Genomic DNA, 19,587 nt, shown 5'->3' on the forward strand with positions numbered 1-19,587 from the left:
ATTGGTGTAAGCCGAACGGTGTGGAAAAGGCCGTTTTTTTCATGGGATAATGGAGTCAAGGGGATCTGCCAATAACCCTTTGTTAAATCCAGTGTCGAGTAAAAACGAGCCGTGCCTAGCCGATCGAGCAACTCATCAATACGAGGCATTGGGTACGCATCGAATTTAGACACCGCGTTGACTTTTCTATAGTCCACACAGAACCGGACCGACCCGTCGGCCTTGGGTACCAAGACCACCAGGCTGCTCCAGTCACTGTGGGACTCCTCGACAATGCCCATTTCGAGCATGGCCTCGAGTTCTTCCCGAACCACCTTTTTCTTGTGTTCGGGTAACCTGTAAGGGCGGCTACGCACTACCACCCCCGGGGGCGTCTCAATGTGGTGCTCTATGAGGTTAGTGTGGCCGGGCAGGGGTGAGAACACGTCCGAAAACTCGGTCTGCAACTGGGCAACCTCCACGAGTTGGGTCGGGGAGAGGTAGTCTCCACAGGGGACCGGAGAGGGACGTGATGCTAATGATGCTTTTGAACCTCCAGCCCCAGCTCCGCCTTCTCCGGAACCACCGACACCAACGCCATGGGGACCTCCTCGTTCCAGAGTTTGAGTAGGTTGAGGTGGTAAATCTGTAGCGCCCCACCCCTGTCCGTTCCCTTCACCTCATAGTCGATGTCCCCGACTCGCCGTGTGACCTCAAAGGGTCCTTGCCACTTGGCGACTAATTTAGAGCTCGATGTGGGCAACAGTACGAGTACTTTCTCTCCCGGTGCAAACTCTCTAAGGCGTGTACCCTTGTCGTACAGGCAGGTTTGCCGTTCTTGGGCCTGCCGCAAATTCTCCTGGGTTAGGTGTGTGTGTGTGTGGAGTTTTGCGCACAGGTCAATAACGTATTGAATTTCATTTTTGCTTGGTGAAGGTCCCTCCTCCCAATTTTCTCGCAGCACGTCTAAAATGCCGCGCAGCTTACGCCCATATAATAATTCAAACGGGGAGAACCCCGTGGAGGCTTGGGGGACCTCTCGCACTGCAAAGAGCAAGGGTTCGAGCCATTTATCCCAGTTACGCGCGTCCTCACTTACAAATTTTTTAATTATGTTTTTAAGGGTGCTATTAAACCGTTCCACTAAACCGTCCGTTTGTGGGTGATACACGCTGGTGCGGATCGGCTTAATACCTAATAACCCATACAGTTTGTTCAGTGTTCGTGACATAAACGAGGTGCCTTGACCAGTCAGAATCTCTTTCGGGATTCCAACTCGGGAGATGACGCAGAAGAGCACCTCCGTAATACTGCGTGCTGAGATATTGTGAAGAGGCACGGCTTCCGGGTATCGCATTGCATAGTCCATCAGAACTAATATAAAGCGGTACCCTCGTGCTGACCGATCTAATGGCCCGACGAGATCCATCCCAATTCTTTCGAACGGGGTCTTGATTAACGGTAGAGGGCGCAAAGGCGCTTTTGGAATGGCCGCTGGATTTACTAACTGGCATTCGCGGCACGCCGTACACCACCTATGGACATCGCTGCGAATCCCCGGCCAATAGAACCGGGCCATTATTCGGGCTAGTGTTTTATCCTGCCCTAAGTGTCCAGCCATGGGATTAAAGTGAGCCACCTGGAATACCAATTCCTGGCGGCTCTTCGGAATTAAAAGCTGCGTGACTCGCTCTTTCGTTTGAGTGTCCTGCGTCACTCAGTATAATCTATCCTTCATAATCGCGAAGTAGGGGAAGGATGGGGTGGCGTTCGGCTGGAGCGTTTGACCATCGATTACTCTCACTTGGTCAAACGCATGCCGCAGAGTCTCGTCTCGCAACTGCTCTAATGGGAAATCCGCGAGGGATTCCCCAATAGAGAGAGGAGGAGCCGGTGGCTCCTCACTCTGACGCGGAGATGACGTAGACGGCTCTGTGACAGCTGCTCCCGCCAAAGCGACACCAGGACCTCCCCCTGTCAAATGGCAGGACCCACTCTTTACTAGGCGTGTCATTAAACCCCGAAATCCCGGTCAATCAGTCCCCAAAATTAAAGAGTGGGTAAGGCGAGGATTAACCGCCGCCTTCACTATAAATTTCTCCCCTCTGAAAATAATGTGGACCGACACCAAAGGGTAGCGGTGAACATCCCCGTGCACACACACACAACATCTTCACCCCTTGTGCTCCCCCCAATGCCTCGTCTTGAACCAGGCTTTGGCGAATTGAGGTCTGATTACAACCAGAATCTACCAACGCCTGATATGTAGTCCCTTGGATACTCACCGGTATGCGATACGCTCCCGCCCGATCGAGGGCGGCCTCTGGCACGTCGGGGGTCTGAACCACCGCGCCCACCTCCATCGCCGTGCACTGCTGTTGAAGGTGGCCCGGCTCCCCGCAGCGCCAGCAAACCGGCCCGGGCTTTCCCTCTGCACTGGTGATCTGGGGCTCACTCACCTGAGGTGGGGGAGAGACAGACACAGAAGGGAGAAACGGGAGGGCACCACGGGTGCGGCGGGCCGGCTGGGGTGGTGCCGGCCTCCGTGGTGGTGCCGGCCTCCGCGGTGGGGGAACGGGGAGCGGACGGGACACAGGAGGAGGGGGAGAGAGAGAGAAGAGGAGAGAAGAGAAGATGCCATCTGCTGTCCTGCCGCCGGGACAGCCTCCAGATGATCCTCCGCCAGCTCGATTGCCTGATCCAGCGATGCCGGGCGGTGGCACTGGACCCACTCTGCGGTTCCTGCTGGTAAACGTGCGATGAACTGCTCCAGTACCACCTGGTCGATGAGTCCCTCGGCGTCGCAATTGTCGGCCCTCAACCACTGCCAGCAGGCGTCCCGGAGTTGCTGGCCAAACGCAAATGGCCGGCCGACTTCCTCCAAGCGCAGAGTGCGGAAACGCTGATGTTGTTGCTCCGGGGTGCGTCCCACCCGCTGGAGGACGGCCCGGTGAAGGTCCACGTAGGCCAGCCGGCGGTCGGCGGGGAGCTGTAGCGCAGCCAGCTGCGCCTCTCCCGTTAGCAGGGGGAGGAGGTGCGCCGCGTGCTGTTTCACCGGCCACCCCGAGGTCTCTGCTACCTGCTCAATAAGCGTGAAGAATGCCTCGGGGTCGTCCTGCGGGCCCATCTTCATGAGGGTGAGGGGGGAAGGGCCCCGCCGACGCGAGGAGGTGCCGGAACGCCCGACGATCTTCCTGTTGCGCCAGCACCAGGGCCTCGAACCGTTGTTCTTGCTCCTTTCGGAGGGTGAGCAGCGTCTGGTGCTGGCTCTGTTGGGCCGTGGCGAGGGCGTGGATCAGGTCGGCGAAGGTGGAGGACTCCATGGGGCTGTTGTCTTCTGTGCTCGGGTCCCGGGTTTCGGCACCACTGTAGCAGTCCATGTAGGTGGGTGGAGCACAGAAGGACAGCAAGACAGAACTGATTTCACAAACTCTCTTTTATTCAGCTTTTAAGCGTTAAATATATGTTCCCACACACTCAGACACACGCGCACACACGTCAGCCGTCTGGTTGTGGAGAGAGAGCCCCCTCTGCGCTCGCTGTCTCTCCTTAAATAGGGCGCGGTCACTGGGAAGACACACAAACACATTAATTAACAACAGGTGTAGTGATTCTGCCACTTAACTTCCCCGACTCCGCCCTCCTGTCACAGACCGATGCTAGACCACGCCCCCGCTGCCATAGAAAGGTTAACTTCTGCTATGAATGTGTACAGTATATTTGCATGGGGATTGTTTATATATTTCAGACATTTTTGTAACAAGGACAGTTCATTCTTAAGAGCAGGCCATGAAGGGGGGGATTTAGCATATCGACATTTGTGTATGTAATATTTTGTAAAAATAATGAGATTATTCACCAAAAACTCAGTTTTCTTATCTTTAAGGATTACTCCCATTTGAATATTTTGAAAGGACCAGGAGTCAATATTTCTGGAGCTGGATGATATTAAATCATGGAGAGATTTCCACAGACTTTGGACAATTTCACATTTGTAAAACAGGTGCTCTGTCATTTCCATATCTGTTTTACAAATATAACAGTTTGCTACATCAAATTTAAATCTTTTTATAAATTCATTTGAGGGATAAATGTTATTTATAGTTTTAAAATGAACTTCTTTACATTTTGGGGTAATTGTGAATTTTAAGTATCTTGTTCGAATAGATGATGTATCAGAATTGTTATAATCTTTCAGAATGAGTGAGCTTTTTGTTATACTTGGATATAAAGTGTACTGCCTTAAAAATGTATTGTTACATTTTTCGTTGACTAAATCCAGATCATCTATCTTTACTTTGTGTAAATTTGGAGTTGGTATGTTCCAAATATTATTCTTAATCAAATGGATAAAAGCTCTTTGGATATTCTGTGTGACTTTCCTATAGGTCTCACTGGAGCAACTCGTACTATATTTAGCATTAAAATCATTTAGCTCAAGTATGTTTCCATCCAAAATATGCATAACAGACCAAATTTGTTTTGCCATCCAGTCTTGCATAAACATAGACCTCCTCTGACTCAATATCACCCTATTATTCCACAATGGCACATTATGGGGGCTGAAATTATGTTTGAACATAATTTTCCAATATAACAGAGCCTGTTGGTGAAATTGAGAAAGTTTTATGGGCAGTTTGGATATTTCAAAATCACATACTAATAGAAACTCAATACCTCCAACTTTGTTGAAAATAAGAGAAGGCAACGAGAACCATATCTCATCATCATTTCTTAAGAAGGAACGGATCCATTTGATCTTTAACATTTCATTCATAATTTCAAAGTCAATTGCTTTTATGCCACCATCCTCATAGTCCTTTATCAAATCTCCATTTCTAATGTAGTGATGTTTATTTTTCCATACGAAATTAAAATGTGTTCTATTCATTTCTTTTACAATCCTTGGTGGGATAGCTTGGGAGTATGCTGGATAGATTAATTTAGATAATGATTCAACCTTGGTTAATATTGTTCTACCAAACAGTGTTAAATCCCTTTGCAGCCAATTATTTAAAGGTTTTTTTGCATTTATCAAAAGTATTTTGAATATTCTTTTTTCACTAACGTCTGCACATTTAATTATCCAAATTCCTAGATATTTGATCTCATTTTTGATAGGTATATCATACAATAAAGAATCAGAACAACTATGGATACTCATGAGTTCACATTTTTCCAGATTCAGGTGCAAACCGGAAGCTTGAGAGTGTGGGTGCAATCAGTTAATTATTGAAATTAAGTGATCAATCTCGTTAAATCAGTCTCATTAAATTTTGAAGGTTAATAATTAAAATGAATCAATCCCATTGAATCATTTACTTTAACTCACTTGAAGTGAATCATACCATAGAATCAGTCTCATTCAGTGAATCATTTAGTGAATCGTTCAATGAATCGTTTAGTGAATCATTTGGTGAATCGTTCAATGAATCGTTTAGTGAATCATTTGGTGAATCGTTCAATGAATCATTTAGTGAATCATACCATTAATCCTGGTGCTTAATAATAAGTTACCAAACAGCTAAATTATGGTACATTTCCAAATTATTAAGATCACTTACCATATAACATTTGCACCCTTTTGAATTCTTCGAGAAGATTGGGGATTTCAGATATTGTTGTTCACACAAATAAACAGTTTGTTTAATAAATGAATTTATTATACAAAGATAAAAAGGTAAAATAATAAATCAATATATACAAGCAGTGAGGTGTGTGTGTGTGTGTAGGACTTAACCATGTGTTTAGCCTCGTGTAGCTAACTACACGTGGTGGAGGCCTAGCTTGTTGGTAGCTAAACAAAAGAATGTTATCTAAACAGAACAAAGGATTAGCTCTGTGTTTAGCCTCGTGTAGCTAACTACACGTGGTGGAGGCCTAGATTAGCCTTGTGTTGCTAGTGTGTTTGTGAAAGGCCCTATGGCCTAGCTAAAGTGTGTTTGTTAGGCCTGGTGAGGCCTACTGAGCACGTGTGGCTAAAGACAAAGGGAAGCTATCTAAAGTGTATCAGGCCTGGTCAGGCCTGGTGAGCACGTGTTCTCAGTAACAAAAAGATTCCACACTCATAACATTACCAAACTCACTGAAACCTTGATAAGGTCAAAATGTATGATAAAGAAATTAGTGTTAGTCAGAATAAGAGAGAGAGAGAGAGAGAGAGAGAAGCATGCGCAGCCTATCTATTAAACAATTGAGAGAACATAGAACAAAATAAATCAACACGCTGCGTGTCTAACAGTGTAACAGATAAACCTGGGTTTAAATTCACACTATTTCAAATAAAAGCAAATTCCTAAGACTATCCTAATTATGCCCAAATGCCAAAATCTTACTTAATCCTGCCTTTAGCAAGATATGAAGAACTATTCGCCGGTGTAGTCTCGGGCCTCGCCGTGGGAGCACGTGAGCTGCTCGTGATGGAGGTGTAGAAAACTTTCAGGTCCAGCGGAGCACTTGGGTGGTTCCCGTGGAAAGCAGAGGATTCTTGGTCCGAACCTCAGCGTTCGTGAGGAAAAGTCTCTGATCAGAATAAGATGCACAGCGCTTTTGAGTTAAAAAGGATTCAATCGCTTCTTAACTTTTAACTGCCTGGGCTGCAGTCGTGACGTCACTTCTAATGCAAGTAAACCGGTTGTAACTCAGGTTGAGTTTAAAGATTGCGCGACTCTAGAGTTTACCTTTGCCAAGGGTAAGAAGGAAAATCGCGCTGAGTGATGGATCTTGCAAGAAAGAAGACGTCTTTTTGGGGTGGAGAGCGCGCCTCTTTATACATCCAGATTCATCGGAAGCCAGACGTGAGAGACGAAGATGGAAGCGTTGTCCCATTGTTTTATGTTTCCTTGAATGATGACGTAGATGATCCCGCCCACGCGTGACGTAGGTCACACGGAAGTGGACTGGGAATTGTAGTTCTGACACAAGATGGCGGCATGATACCTACAAGAGAAAAACCTTATTGTTTCTAAGGCCAAAGGAATTTGTTCTTTATTTTTTAGAAAAATTGTTGTATCATCAGCAAGCTGACTTATAATTAATTTGTGGTTGTTCATGTCTAATCTTTTAATATCTGAGTTTATAACAGTTATGGCTAGTAATTCTGTAGCTACAATAAATAAAAGAGGTGAAATACTGCAGCCCTGCCTGATGCCTCTGTCTACCCTGAATCTGGAGCATGTACCTTCTGAGAGGGAAACGCAACTATTAATATCAGTGTATAACATAGCAATCATATCAAGAAATGCATTACCAAATCCAAAACGTTTAAAGGTGTTAATAATGAAGGCATGTTCAATTGAGTCAAATGCTTTGTGGAAGTCCAGGAACAACATAAAACCATCGTCCTTAATTAGGTGATTATAATCAATGAGATCCAGAACCAAACGAATATTGTTATGGATCATCCTTCCTTTAAGAAAATCCTGATTGTATTGGGCTAATTATTTTAGAGATACCTGTTTTTAATCTTGTTGCCAAGACTTTTGTAAAAATTTTGCAGTCCGTATTTAAAAGTGTTATAGGTCTTAGGTTGCTTAAAATTTTCTTATCTTTTCCAGGTTTTGGAATCAATTTTATTACAATTTTATTCATTGTTTCCATGAGTTCTTTTTGACTTATACACTCAATTAAAGCTTGGAACAATAGGAGTTTAATATCTTCCCAAAAATGTTTATAGAAATTTGTTGTTATTCCATCTGGCCCTGGTGAGCGGTCAGATGCCATATTTTTAATAGCATAATCAAATTCATCCACAGTTAAGTCTTTGTCACATATTTCTTTAAAGTCATCATCATTTACCGGAATCAAATTATTAATTTTGTCAAAGAAGGATGTAACCTTCTGTTCTGAATATGAGGATTTATAAAGGTTACTATAGAAATTAAAGACTTCCTTTGAAATACACTTAGGATCTGTGCATTCCTCTCCATTGATTATTAGACTACAAACTGAGTTATATTCTTGTCTGCATTTTTCTAAATTACAAAAGTAGGCTGTATTTTTTTTCTCCCCCTTCTATCCATCTGGCTCTGGACCTCACATAGGCACCCTTGGCTTTATTCACATATATCACATCCAATTGGGACTGCAGGTTATTAATTCTTACTTTCTCTTCCTCAGTCCAATCCAACTTGCTATAAAGCTTCATAAGTTCTTTAACCACAATTGTTTCTTCTTCTTTCCTTTGTTTATTTAGTTTTTTACCAAGTGCAATTGATAATTTTCTAATGCAAAATTTTATATATTCCCATTTGGATATCGGTGTGCTAATAGAGTCGTTGTTTTTGATGTCCGCAATTAATGTTTTAATTGAGTCACAGTACTCCACGTTTCTCAGCAGCTGGGCATTAAATTTCCAATAATCTTTAAATTTGTTGTTTTGAACTCTGTTTTTTAGTCTTAAATTAATAGTACAATGGTCACTCAAAGGACAATTAGAGATTGTTGTCTCTGTAACATATTGTGAAATTGAATTTGAGACCAACCAGTAATCAATACGAGATCTAATTTGACCATTGGGTTTGTGCCAGGTAAATTGTTTGACATCTTTGTTTAAGGTTCTCCAGATATCTATTAATTTGTTATCGTTAGTGAAACTTTCCATGATAGGGTTTCTATGTTCCCTTGAGAGTTTTGAAGGCCATCTATCCATCCACTCATCAGGGGTTACATTGAAATCACCCCCAACTATCAAATGATCAGTGGGAAATTTTGTATTAAGTTCCCTTATAACTGTTGATATTTGATGCAACAAATTCCTATTTTTTTGATCATTGTTATACCCATAAATGTTAATCAAGATAATAAGAATGTTATCAATATTCAAAACACATGCAATCCAATGTCCATCTTTATCCACCTTGTTACACAAAATCTTACCAGGACATCTGTTAAAACAAATGGCAACTCCAGCCGAGCGGTTTGTACCATGACTTAAGAAGATTTTATCTCCCCATTGTTGTGACCAAAACTTAACATCAGACTCATCAGAATGAGTTTCCTGGAGAAAGATGCAATTTGCTTGTTGCCCCTTGCAGAAAAAAAAACAAAACAGCTTTGCATTTTACAGAGTCTTTGAGTCCCCTTGAATTAAAAGAAAAAAAAAGAAATGTCAGTTTTCAACTGGAACACAGAACACATGAACAAGGTTTATGAAAAGGTTTAGGGAGGTGGAGTGAAAAGCTTTGAGGTAAAAGTCCCATTACCGGAATGTTCCACTGTGTATCTATTTCACATTTAGATGTCAACCCATACCTGGAGTCTCAATCATAATGCGCTTGCCTTCTATGAAACCAAATGGGCCCCTGAAACCTGCAGCCTTGCCTTCCTTCCTGGCCTGGTCGATTTTTGGCCACATTGCCTGTCTGGATCTCCAGTCCTCTTGGGTCAGGTCTTCAGCAAAGCAGATCCCTTCTTCTTTACACACATGGGAAGCACTTGTTCTCCTCCAGATGTCATCTCTCACTGTACATCTCACAAACAGAATGATGATTTGTCGATACCTGCTCTCCATCGCTCGTCCCACTCTGTGGACAACGTCGACCTCTTCGTCCATCTTCATCTTCAGGTCTGGTGCAATTCTGCCCAGAAGGTTCACCACCTCTGCTCTGATGTTTTCATTCACCTTCTCCTTTTTTCCTTGAATGTGAAGGCACCATCGCCTTTTGTATCTTTCTTGATTCAACAGCCGATCCTTAATGTCATAATTTTCCTTTGTGAGTGATTCAATCTGTTTCTCCAGGTGTTTTATTTTTGTTTTACACTCTTTCAGCTCCTCTGAGTTGAGCTGCACTAATTTGGCGATAGCAGCCAGCATGGTGCTGTGTTGTTGCATCTGCTCTCTAACTTCGCCCATGCGGTCGTCAACACGTTTTCCAAGAGTGTCGATAGCTTTCAGTATGGTGTCAGTAGATGTATCGGAGTCATTCTCCTGAGTCGTACCTTTTGCTTTCTTCTCCATGTGTGATTTTTCTGGAGTATCTGCAGGGGTTGTCGACACTCTGTCCCGTTTGTTGCTGCTAGCATTAGCTGTCTCCATCGGCGTTGAATAGTCATGCTCACTATTCATACGGGTTGTAAATGGGAGGCTTTTAGCCACTGAAGGTTTCGTACTGTTGTTTTTTTTCATGTTTGGATTGAGTTTTTCTTTTTTACTGTTCAGGAAAGTGGATTATATAACTACAAAAACTAATACATTGGGACTTTATTTAGGAGCTCAGACGGAAACACCTGCTCAGTTCGCCATCTTTTTCTCCCCGCTCAAATCCCACGAAACCTAATCCCACGATAACTACTTCCGTAATTTGTCCAGACCAACCACAAACTTGTACGTCATCCTTCAAACGGTCCAGCCAATCACATAGTGTGACGTCACCAGCAGGTGCCGGAGCCTGAGCCGATCTATTGACCCTTCCCACTCATGTGACCTTCGTAAATGCGACCGCCATTTTGGACATGAAGAAATAACGGTTTATGGCACAGACCCTTTCGGTTCTCACTCATCTAGCTGCTACAATGACTGCTTAGACTGCAACAATAATACCTAACACACATTTAAGTATCCGTCGTAAAGACGTGAAACTCGTCGAGTGACGAGTGTGTTCATTGATAAGCTAACACAATCTAAAAGTAGACATACCATCACACTGCCCTGGCGCTGTGTACAGTTTACCTTCTATGGTTTGTGCACTCACTATTTGCCATTACTTTCTCCAACCCAGTGTTCGAACTATGCCGATATTTTCGGGGGGTCCCTTTTCTTCCCTGGGGGGGGTGTTTGCACTTGTCTCAGAGCGCGGATCTCCAAACACATGAGAAGCCTATCTTACGCATATATCACGCGGACTCCACACCTCCACACACGCATCGCATCTGAAGTCATAACTCATCAAGGGAAATCGTGTCCGCATTGGCATGTTCAAAAAACAACCTCGCGTCAACAATGATACCACACGCAAGAAAAAAAAAAACAGTCAGGCTACTCAACACATCTGATCCACAGCAGCACCAAAGCATCACTGGAAATCATGTCAACAACCAATCTTCCATTTCAACACGCGTCAACAAACAAATGGCACCACAAACATGAACGAATCGGTCAGGCTACCGATTCCAAACCCACAGCAGACGAATAATTAAATGCATCTTACCTTAAAGCAGAATCGACCACAAAGGAAGTCTGTTGGCACTGTTGGCACACTTCCTTTCTACTACAGTAGTTTGTGTCCCCAACCTGGCAGCAGCAGTCGTTGTCATATCGGTTTATTTTATCTTTGATGTAAACACAACACTTCGGATATGCAAATGCTTCCCGTTACACACGATTGCTATGTCAATAAACATCATTTTGCCAATATTTTAGAGACCATCCATCTTCTCCCTCGGTCAGCATCTGTCGGGATCCGATAAAATGATAAATCTTGCCTTGTGTGTTGATGGTACTACATCCAGGTACACAACAATATAATGGCATGATGGAAGTCTTGCTGAAAGTAAAAACTTTCTTTGATGGCTATATTCCTTTCGATGCTTCGCCGTCGTTCCTCGTTGTTGGCTGTGGTAGACTACTGGTAGTTCATGTCCAAAATGGCAGCCGCATTTGTCGTGACGTCACGTGGGATGGGTCAATAGATCTGATTCCTACACTGAATCTACGTTGTTGCGAGCAGGTCTCAAGAAGACTTTAGCCCCCAAAATGTCCGCAAAAAGAAGAAAGGTAGATGCCGAATGTAGGGCTTTCAACAAAACATGGACTGCTAAGTATTTATTTACTGAAGTCAGAGATAAAGCCGTGTGTTTAGTTTGCGGAGAGCAGATCCGAAAAACTGAAAAACACCAAATGAGGTGATTAGACTACAAATGTGGGCATCATTATTATAATCTGATGTACCTTGCTTGATATTTGGAGTAGAAAGACAATATTGTGATGTCTTTATTGTGTTTTGGGGTGAATGTGACTGAAAAAAAAATGGTACAAACGTTCACATTTTGTTAACCATTGTTTTGGGAAATTTGATTGAATAAATGACATTTTTTGTAAGGCAACCTCGTTTTTTCCATACTCTTACCAGTCTTAGCAGCTTGTAAAAACAATGTTATTTATTGCTTTATATAAAGAAATACAATTAATATTATGCAGAATTTAGTTCAGCCTTTTGGTCCGGCCCTCCACAAAATTTTCTGTTTCTCATGTGGCCCCATGGAAAAAATAATTGCCCACCCCTGGTCTATAGCCTGGACATTCATTTTGTCATTTTTTCACTGCGGTCTGCACTTCATGCTATCTGGACATTTCAAGGCTGATAAGCAGGAACTGTTTATGGTGATTTGTGAATTGCAGTGGACAAATTTAATAACAATTGTATTTCATTTTCTCTTTATATCTGCAATTGATGTTTGCATTTCATGACATAATCACATATCTTGGTGTATCAATTTCATACAATTTTCTCGATAAAAGTACGCCGGCAGTTAAAACTTATCTCACGGTCTGTGGTCTCTTTATTACATACTTAATTACTGCTCTTATCGAACCTACACACTGGTCCTGAGCACATTGCATATCGCAGGTGCTACATACTGATATACTGTTGTTGTTTTTTTTTTTTTTTAACACAGAGAGATTCCAGGTGGTTGGTCCAGAAGCTCCTCTTGTTGCTGTAGCTGGTGAAGATCTGGTTCTGCCCTGTTTTCTCAAACCCAGCACCAGCGCTGTGGACATGACAGTGGAATGGATGAGACTAGAGGAAAGAGCTTCATTAGTGCATCTCTATCAGGATCATGAAGACAGAAATGAAGAGCAGGCTCAGCCCTACAGAGGAAGAGCATCACTATTTAAAGAGGAGCTACAGAAAGGCAACGCTTCACTCAGACTCTCACCTCTCCGAATCTCTGATGAAGGAAGATATAAGTGTCTCATTCAGGACAAATCCTGGTATGATGACATCACTGTTCACATCACTGTCGAGGGTAAGATCCATTTCTGCACTGAAGCTTTATGCAGTGAAATGTGTTTTTGCTGTTCTAACTCACCTGATTTAACTCAGGAAGGGCTGTTAATTAGCTGAAGGGGAAACACTAAAACATGCAGGACGGGTCCAAGCCTGAATGTACAAGGAATTTGTTGTCAGTTTATAGTGATCCTACAGTGCACATTTACCACAGTGGCCCTGAAGGGCAAATCACAGCAACAAATAAAGAATCAAAACAACAAATCAAAAAACACAATGAGAAATCGGTAATCACAACGGCAAATAACAAAACACAACAGCAAAATCAAAAATACAACAACATTAACTTCTCTCAGAAATTGTAGGGACTTGTTATTGATAAGGATCGTCGTTGATTGTCAGAACGCACTGTCTGTCTTTTTAACTGGAGGGAAATGCATCACACACGTCATTTGGTCCCAGGCCTCGCAAACAGTAAAGCAACCAGGCCACAGGAAGAAGGAATATTGACAGAGAATACACTGAGGTACATCTCAATATCAAAGAGTAGCCTATGACGACTTTCTCAATATTCCTGCTTCCTCAGCTGGGGGAGAAAGTACACCCCCTGCTCTGCTTTCTTAGTGATGACAGTATTGTTCCTTTCCCTCTTCAAGTCCTTGCAGATGGTCGTGCTGGACACGGTGCTCTCTATTTATTCTCTCCTGATGTGTCGAAATCATCACTCCAGCTCTGTGTTGCATCTTCTCTGTTTTTAAGATGAAGAAATCAGTTCCATCACAAAAATTTGACAATTTTCATTTAATTATCTCATGATCATTTTGGCCGTTTGAAACCTTTCCTAAAAATACATGCTTTGTGTCTGACTACAGCTGTTTTATCAACTTCTGACTCATTAGAACTTTTCTTGAACTCTCATGAATTTGAGCACAATCAGGAATTAAGAATCTTAATCACTTCTTTTAAAGAAATGAACCAAAATGTAATCTCTCTCAGAATTCTTTAGACTGATTTCATACTCAGAAGTTTTATTAGGCCCAGATTGTGACCCAGATTGTGGAACGTGTATCTACAGAACAGGAAAAGCAGTGAATTGCGTGAAGCTCTGAGCACTCAAAGACTGATCATTTAAGTCCATGAAAATGTCCAGATGCTTGAGCCTCCTATAAAATCTTAAATGTTCAATTTACATGCCAGGAAGCTCCTTCACTGTCTAAACAGGCAGCACCTCATCAGGATGTGCAAGTTTGTTTAAATGAATGAGTTGTGGTACTGTCTAAACAGAGAGTAATTCTCTATCAGCAGGTTAAAAGTCAACAACGACCAGTTTAATTGATATAGCACCTTTCACCCATCTAAGGATGCTTTACAGAGTAATGACACGACAGAAAGAGAAACAAATCAACCAAAAGAAAACACAGATAGGAGACACAGGAAAGGAAAACACAAAATGACAATTTACATGAGCATAAAGATAACAGATTTGTTCGAAGCATTGAAAAAGATAGAACAGTTAGTGCTCAGGAGAGGAGGAACAGCAGAGAGAGAAGAGAGAAGATTTGGGAAGAGATGTACAATCCCAAAGACACTGAGGGAGAGAATTCCACAGCTTGGGGGCTGCAACCCTAAATGCCCTGGAACCCATGGTGGATAATTTAAATGTGGGGACAGACAACAGACCAGAAGATGAAGACCTGAGACTGTGAAGGGGAGAGTCGGGTTGAAATAATTCCATAAGATATTGATGAGCATGGCCAGGGAGTATTTAAATGTAAACAGAAGAATTTTGTACTGAATGTGAGATAGAAGAGCCAGTGGAGCTTCTGGAGGATGGGGTGATGTGGGCTAAGTGTCCAAGTGTTTAGTGTGTGTGTGTGTGTGTATTCTGGCTGCAGAGTTTTAAATACAGGTAGTCGTCGACTTACGACTGCGTTTGGTTATGACTGACCAGTCGTAAACCGATCTGGTCATAAGTCGGCCTATGTTAAATGAACATAAATATATTCATCTCATCATCTGTAGCCGCTTTATCCTGTTCTACAGGGTCGCAGGCAAGCTGGAGCCTATCCCAGCTGACTATGGGCGAAAGGCGGGGTACACCCTGGATAAGTCGCCAGGTCATCACAGGGCTGACACATAGACACAGACAACCATTCACACTCACATTCACACCTACGGTCAATTTAGAGTCACCAGTTAACCTAACCTGCATGTCTTTGGACTGTGGGGGAAACCGGAGCACCCGGAGGAAACCCACGCGGACACGGGGAGAACATGCAAACTCCACACAGAAAGGCCCTCGCCGGCCACAGGGCTCAAACCCGGACCTTCTTGCTGTGAGGCGACAGCGCTAACCACTACACCACCATGCTGCCGTGATGTGTAATGATATTGTAATCATCTTAAAATCTTATTTTATCAACATTTTCTTATTTCATTACCGTGGCTCATTATTTGGTTTAAGTCAAACACTGCATACTACACTGTGTACAGTGCAATTCGTTTAATATGTGCAAAACAAAAAAATATGAAATACAGGTGTGAAAAATAGAAAACACATTTTAGTTTGAAACATACCAAAATGCAAATGTAAAACATAGCAAAATACAAAACTTAGTGACTGCTGACATCACTGGTGCTTGGCTGTGGGTCATCTACGTCATCATCAGCTGTTGCAGCGCTCGGGCTGGTGGGCGGATTTGCTCGTTTCATAAACCAGGAGCTGGGGCGGAAACTGTCGTACGCGGTGAGAGGCTGGATGCTGGGCGCTGCCGGGAGCTGGGGTGGAAACTGTCGTACGCTCAGCTGGGAAACACTTGCCAGTCATAACCAGACGGTCATAAAGTTGATCGGTCGTAAGTTGCATAGGTCGTAAGTCGACGACTACCTGTATATTGAAGCCGAGCAATGGATTTAGCTGGAAGACCAATGAACAGAGCATTACCACAACTACATTACTGTGCATTAAAAGCACGGATGAGTGTTTCAGCATCCTTGGTGCTAAGTGCAGGACAGAGACGTGCAATGTTGTGAAGGTGGAAAAAAGGCCATTTTAGACAGGGACTTTATATATTTTTCAAAAGAGAGGGCATAATCAAAGATAACACCAAGGTTATGTACAGTGGGGTGAAGGTTTAATGACAGTGCTATCAATGACCAGATTAAGACTACTGTTGGAGAAGGTTACTGATTTGGAACCAATCAGAAGATAATCAGTTTTACCAGTATTAAGTTTTAAAAGCTTTAGGTCATGGATGCGTTCAGAAAGGGAGGGGGCAGGGCAGATGTAGAAGGCCTACAGCTGATGTAAATCTGCATAGCAATGAAAATTCAAACCATGACAGCAGATAATTAACCAGGATTTTACCAACAAGCATTTTAACCAGGAAAAGGCAGAACCAGAAATACCAAAAGCAAAGAGATAAGACAGAAGCAATTCATGACGAACAATGCCAAAGCACAGCTAAGGTCCAAAAGAAGGAGTATATTAAGTTGACAGCAGCCAAAGTTTACCAAAATCCCATCCCAGTTTACCAAAACACTTGATGCCCATGAACCTGCCAGATCTGCTCCTAATAAATACCTATTAACAAAACACTTGACTAAACAAATGTTTTTAGCATAGACTTCAAAACAGAGACTGTGTCTGGGTCCTGAACACTCATTGGAAGGCTTTTCCATAAATGTGGGGATTTTGTATATAGAGCCTCTTCCCCCTGCTGAAGCCTTCATGATTTGAGGCAGCAACAAATATCCTGCACCTTTTGATTGAAGTAGTTATGGCAGAACATAAAAGACCAGAAGTAGCTCAGGTACTGTGGTGCACGACTGTTTAGTTCTTTGTAGGTCAAGAGTAGTATTTGATAATCACTGAGAAATTTGATTGAGAGACAGTGCAGTGTGGATAAGACAGGGGTGATTTGGTCATGTCTCGTAAAGACTCTCACTGCTGCATTCTGTACTGACTGGACCTTGTTTATGCACCTACTGGAACATCCAGACAGTAAGGCTTTACTATAATCCAATCTAAAGGTAACAAAAGCATGAACTAGTGTTTCTGCATCATGTAGGGACATTGTATTTATTATCTTAGCAATATTTCTGAGATGAAAGAAGGCTATCCTTGGAATATTATCTACATGAGCTTCAAATGAGAGTCTGGAGTCAATAATCACAACAAGGTCTTTTACTGCTGCACATGATGAAACAGAAAGGCCATCCAGAGTTATGATGTAATCAGAAAGCGTACTTCTAGCTGCATGTGGTTCTAGAACAGCGACTTCTATCTTGTCAGATTTAAGTACGGGGAAGTTAATAAGCATCCAGTGTCTAATGTCCTTTACATATTCCTCAACCTCATTAAGCTGTGGTCTCCATGGTTTTCCCCAAAGCGTTTTAGCGTATCGGGCCCGATACGCTTGCTCTGCCTACCGATAACGCTTAGTCGCTTTAGTTAAAATCCGATACGCTTAGATTTATACCGATACGTTAAAATTTCCTACCCACAAGTAACTCGATACATAGGAGAGCAAATAACAGATCCATTTACATACTGATTGATATTTGTGTTAAACAAGCGGTCTTTTTTCCCAATGTTTGTGTTGATTCTGTCAAAGTATGTCCGCGTGGTATGATGTAAACAAACTGTAATCTGTTGGCTACGTCAAGATCACGTGTTCAAACCGTCCAATAAAAATATCAAAAGAAAACGTCAGACATCCCGGAAGTTTCCAATTCATTATAAGCGATCTCATTGGCTGCCGATGTTGTTCCCCACCAGACGAACAAAGCCGACTGACTTTAATAAGCTAGGAGAAGACTCGCTGGACAATTTGATCCACATCAGCATGGATGACAGCGAGATGGACTATGAGAGGGTCGCCCAACATTAGGCCAAGCAAAAGCCAAGGAGAATTAATCTGCTTTAAAGGAGTAGAAAACTTAATTCATTAATTTGGGTTTGCAGAAAGATTATGTACTTATAAACACTCTCATGAAGTGAAGTTGTCCAAATGTGTCAAATATAGCATCATTTCAAACAATCATCATAAGCATTTTTGGCAGTGTGATGTCACTGGGATCCATTTAACAAAAGAAGGCTCCGGATTATTCTTTTGTTAAAGGCTCACAGTGACATCACACTGCCAAATATGCTGATCATTATTATTCGAAATTATGCTACATTTGACACTTATAAACATAATCTCTTCATGAATGTTTTTATAAATACATAATCTTTCTGCAAACTTAAATATATGAATTAAGTTTTCTTTTCCTTTAAACTTGTTTTAATCTTAATCTAGTCCATTTAATAAAGTGCCAAAATTTAAACTTTATAATATGCAGTTGCCTTACTTTTCTTTTCAGTGTATCTTAGTTACAGTATACATATATTACGGTAATTGCATCAGAAATATTCTAAATCATTAGTTATAGTAATACAGCAACTTATTTTAAGGTGGCAGTTCTGAGGTTCAGATCCCTTTGTGATCAACAGGAGGTCATGATGATCGATTCTCTTCATTGGATTGCATAAGATGGAGCAAACCGCTGTTCATATTTTCATGCACATTTTTGTTACGACACTACTTGATCATAGATAATTAAGTGCAAGGGATCCCCGTAGATTTTCAAATCTATCGTATACCTAAGTAATCTATAACAAAACAGTTTAACTTGCATGTTGAACTTTAAGGTGAAATTTCAAATGTGTATACATTTAATACTATTTAGGTCAGTAATCATTGAAACACTGGTAAAATCTATCCTATAATCATGGATCTAAAACCTCTCAGAGACCCTGAAAATGCACCTGAGAGCATCTGTTTTTAAAAAATTTGGGGGGGGGGGCATGCCCCCCTAGTTTCGCTTCGCGCTGTTGGCGCTAAATTGTCTGTGTTTTATCATGCCAGAATTTAGGGCTTTAATTTTTTTCTGGGGAAAAAAACACTGGGTCTCTCATCTGGCTCTGGTTAAACTTGGTATTAGTTTCCCATGTGTAGTTTCCTGTGTGTCATCAGCATAACAGTGGAAACTAATACCATGTTTATGAATAATTTCATAATAAAAGTCTGGGCCTAAAACAGAACCTTGTGGAAGATCACATTTTACCTTAGTATGTGTAGAGAAGTTTCCATTTACATCTACAAACTGATAACAATCAGTCAAATAGGACCTGAGCCAGGAGAGGGCCATTTCCTGAACAACATTTTCTAGTTACCACTTTAACTAGTGTCTCATTACTTAGACCTCATAATGAGGTCTAAATCCTGACTGATACGTTTCATGAATTTTATTCCTGTGAGCATAACTGCTGTGTCACAGCCTTTTCTAGGATCTTGGAGATAACTGAGAGGTTTGATATATAGTTGAACAGCAGACAGGGGTTGAGTCAGGATTTTAAATCCGGGGTTTGATAACTGCTAGTTGAAAGGATTTAAGTCCATAGCCAGTGCTGAAGGAAGAACAGATTATTTTTAGAAGAGGTTTGACTGCTCCTGGTATTATCGGTTTGAAAAACATGTAGGTATGGGATCTGGTACGCAAGTTGGTGATTTTGATGAGGAAATTCGTGAAATTAGTAAAGTTTTATATTTAGTGTCACATTTCATAGTATTCTCTTTGACCATGTTAAGAACAGTCTTTAAACTGAAAATGAGCA

The 19,587-nt window shown here is 42.1% G+C and overlaps 1 protein-coding gene across 1 annotated transcript in view; it reads left to right on the forward strand.

The window, feature by feature from the left end:
• Positions 1-19,587, forward strand: part of LOC132871587 (butyrophilin subfamily 1 member A1-like) — a 96,744-nt gene that overhangs the window by 36,163 nt on the left and 40,994 nt on the right. The window contains exon 3 of the mRNA XM_060905906.1: positions 12,595-12,945. Within this exon, the coding sequence (XP_060761889.1) occupies positions 12,595-12,945 (351 nt within the window). The remainder of the gene's footprint in view (positions 1-12,594; positions 12,946-19,587) is intronic.

This window comes from Neoarius graeffei, chromosome 1 (assembly GCF_027579695.1).
Source record: "Neoarius graeffei isolate fNeoGra1 chromosome 1, fNeoGra1.pri, whole genome shotgun sequence".
NCBI classification, from domain to species: domain Eukaryota; kingdom Metazoa; phylum Chordata; class Actinopteri; order Siluriformes; family Ariidae; genus Neoarius; species Neoarius graeffei.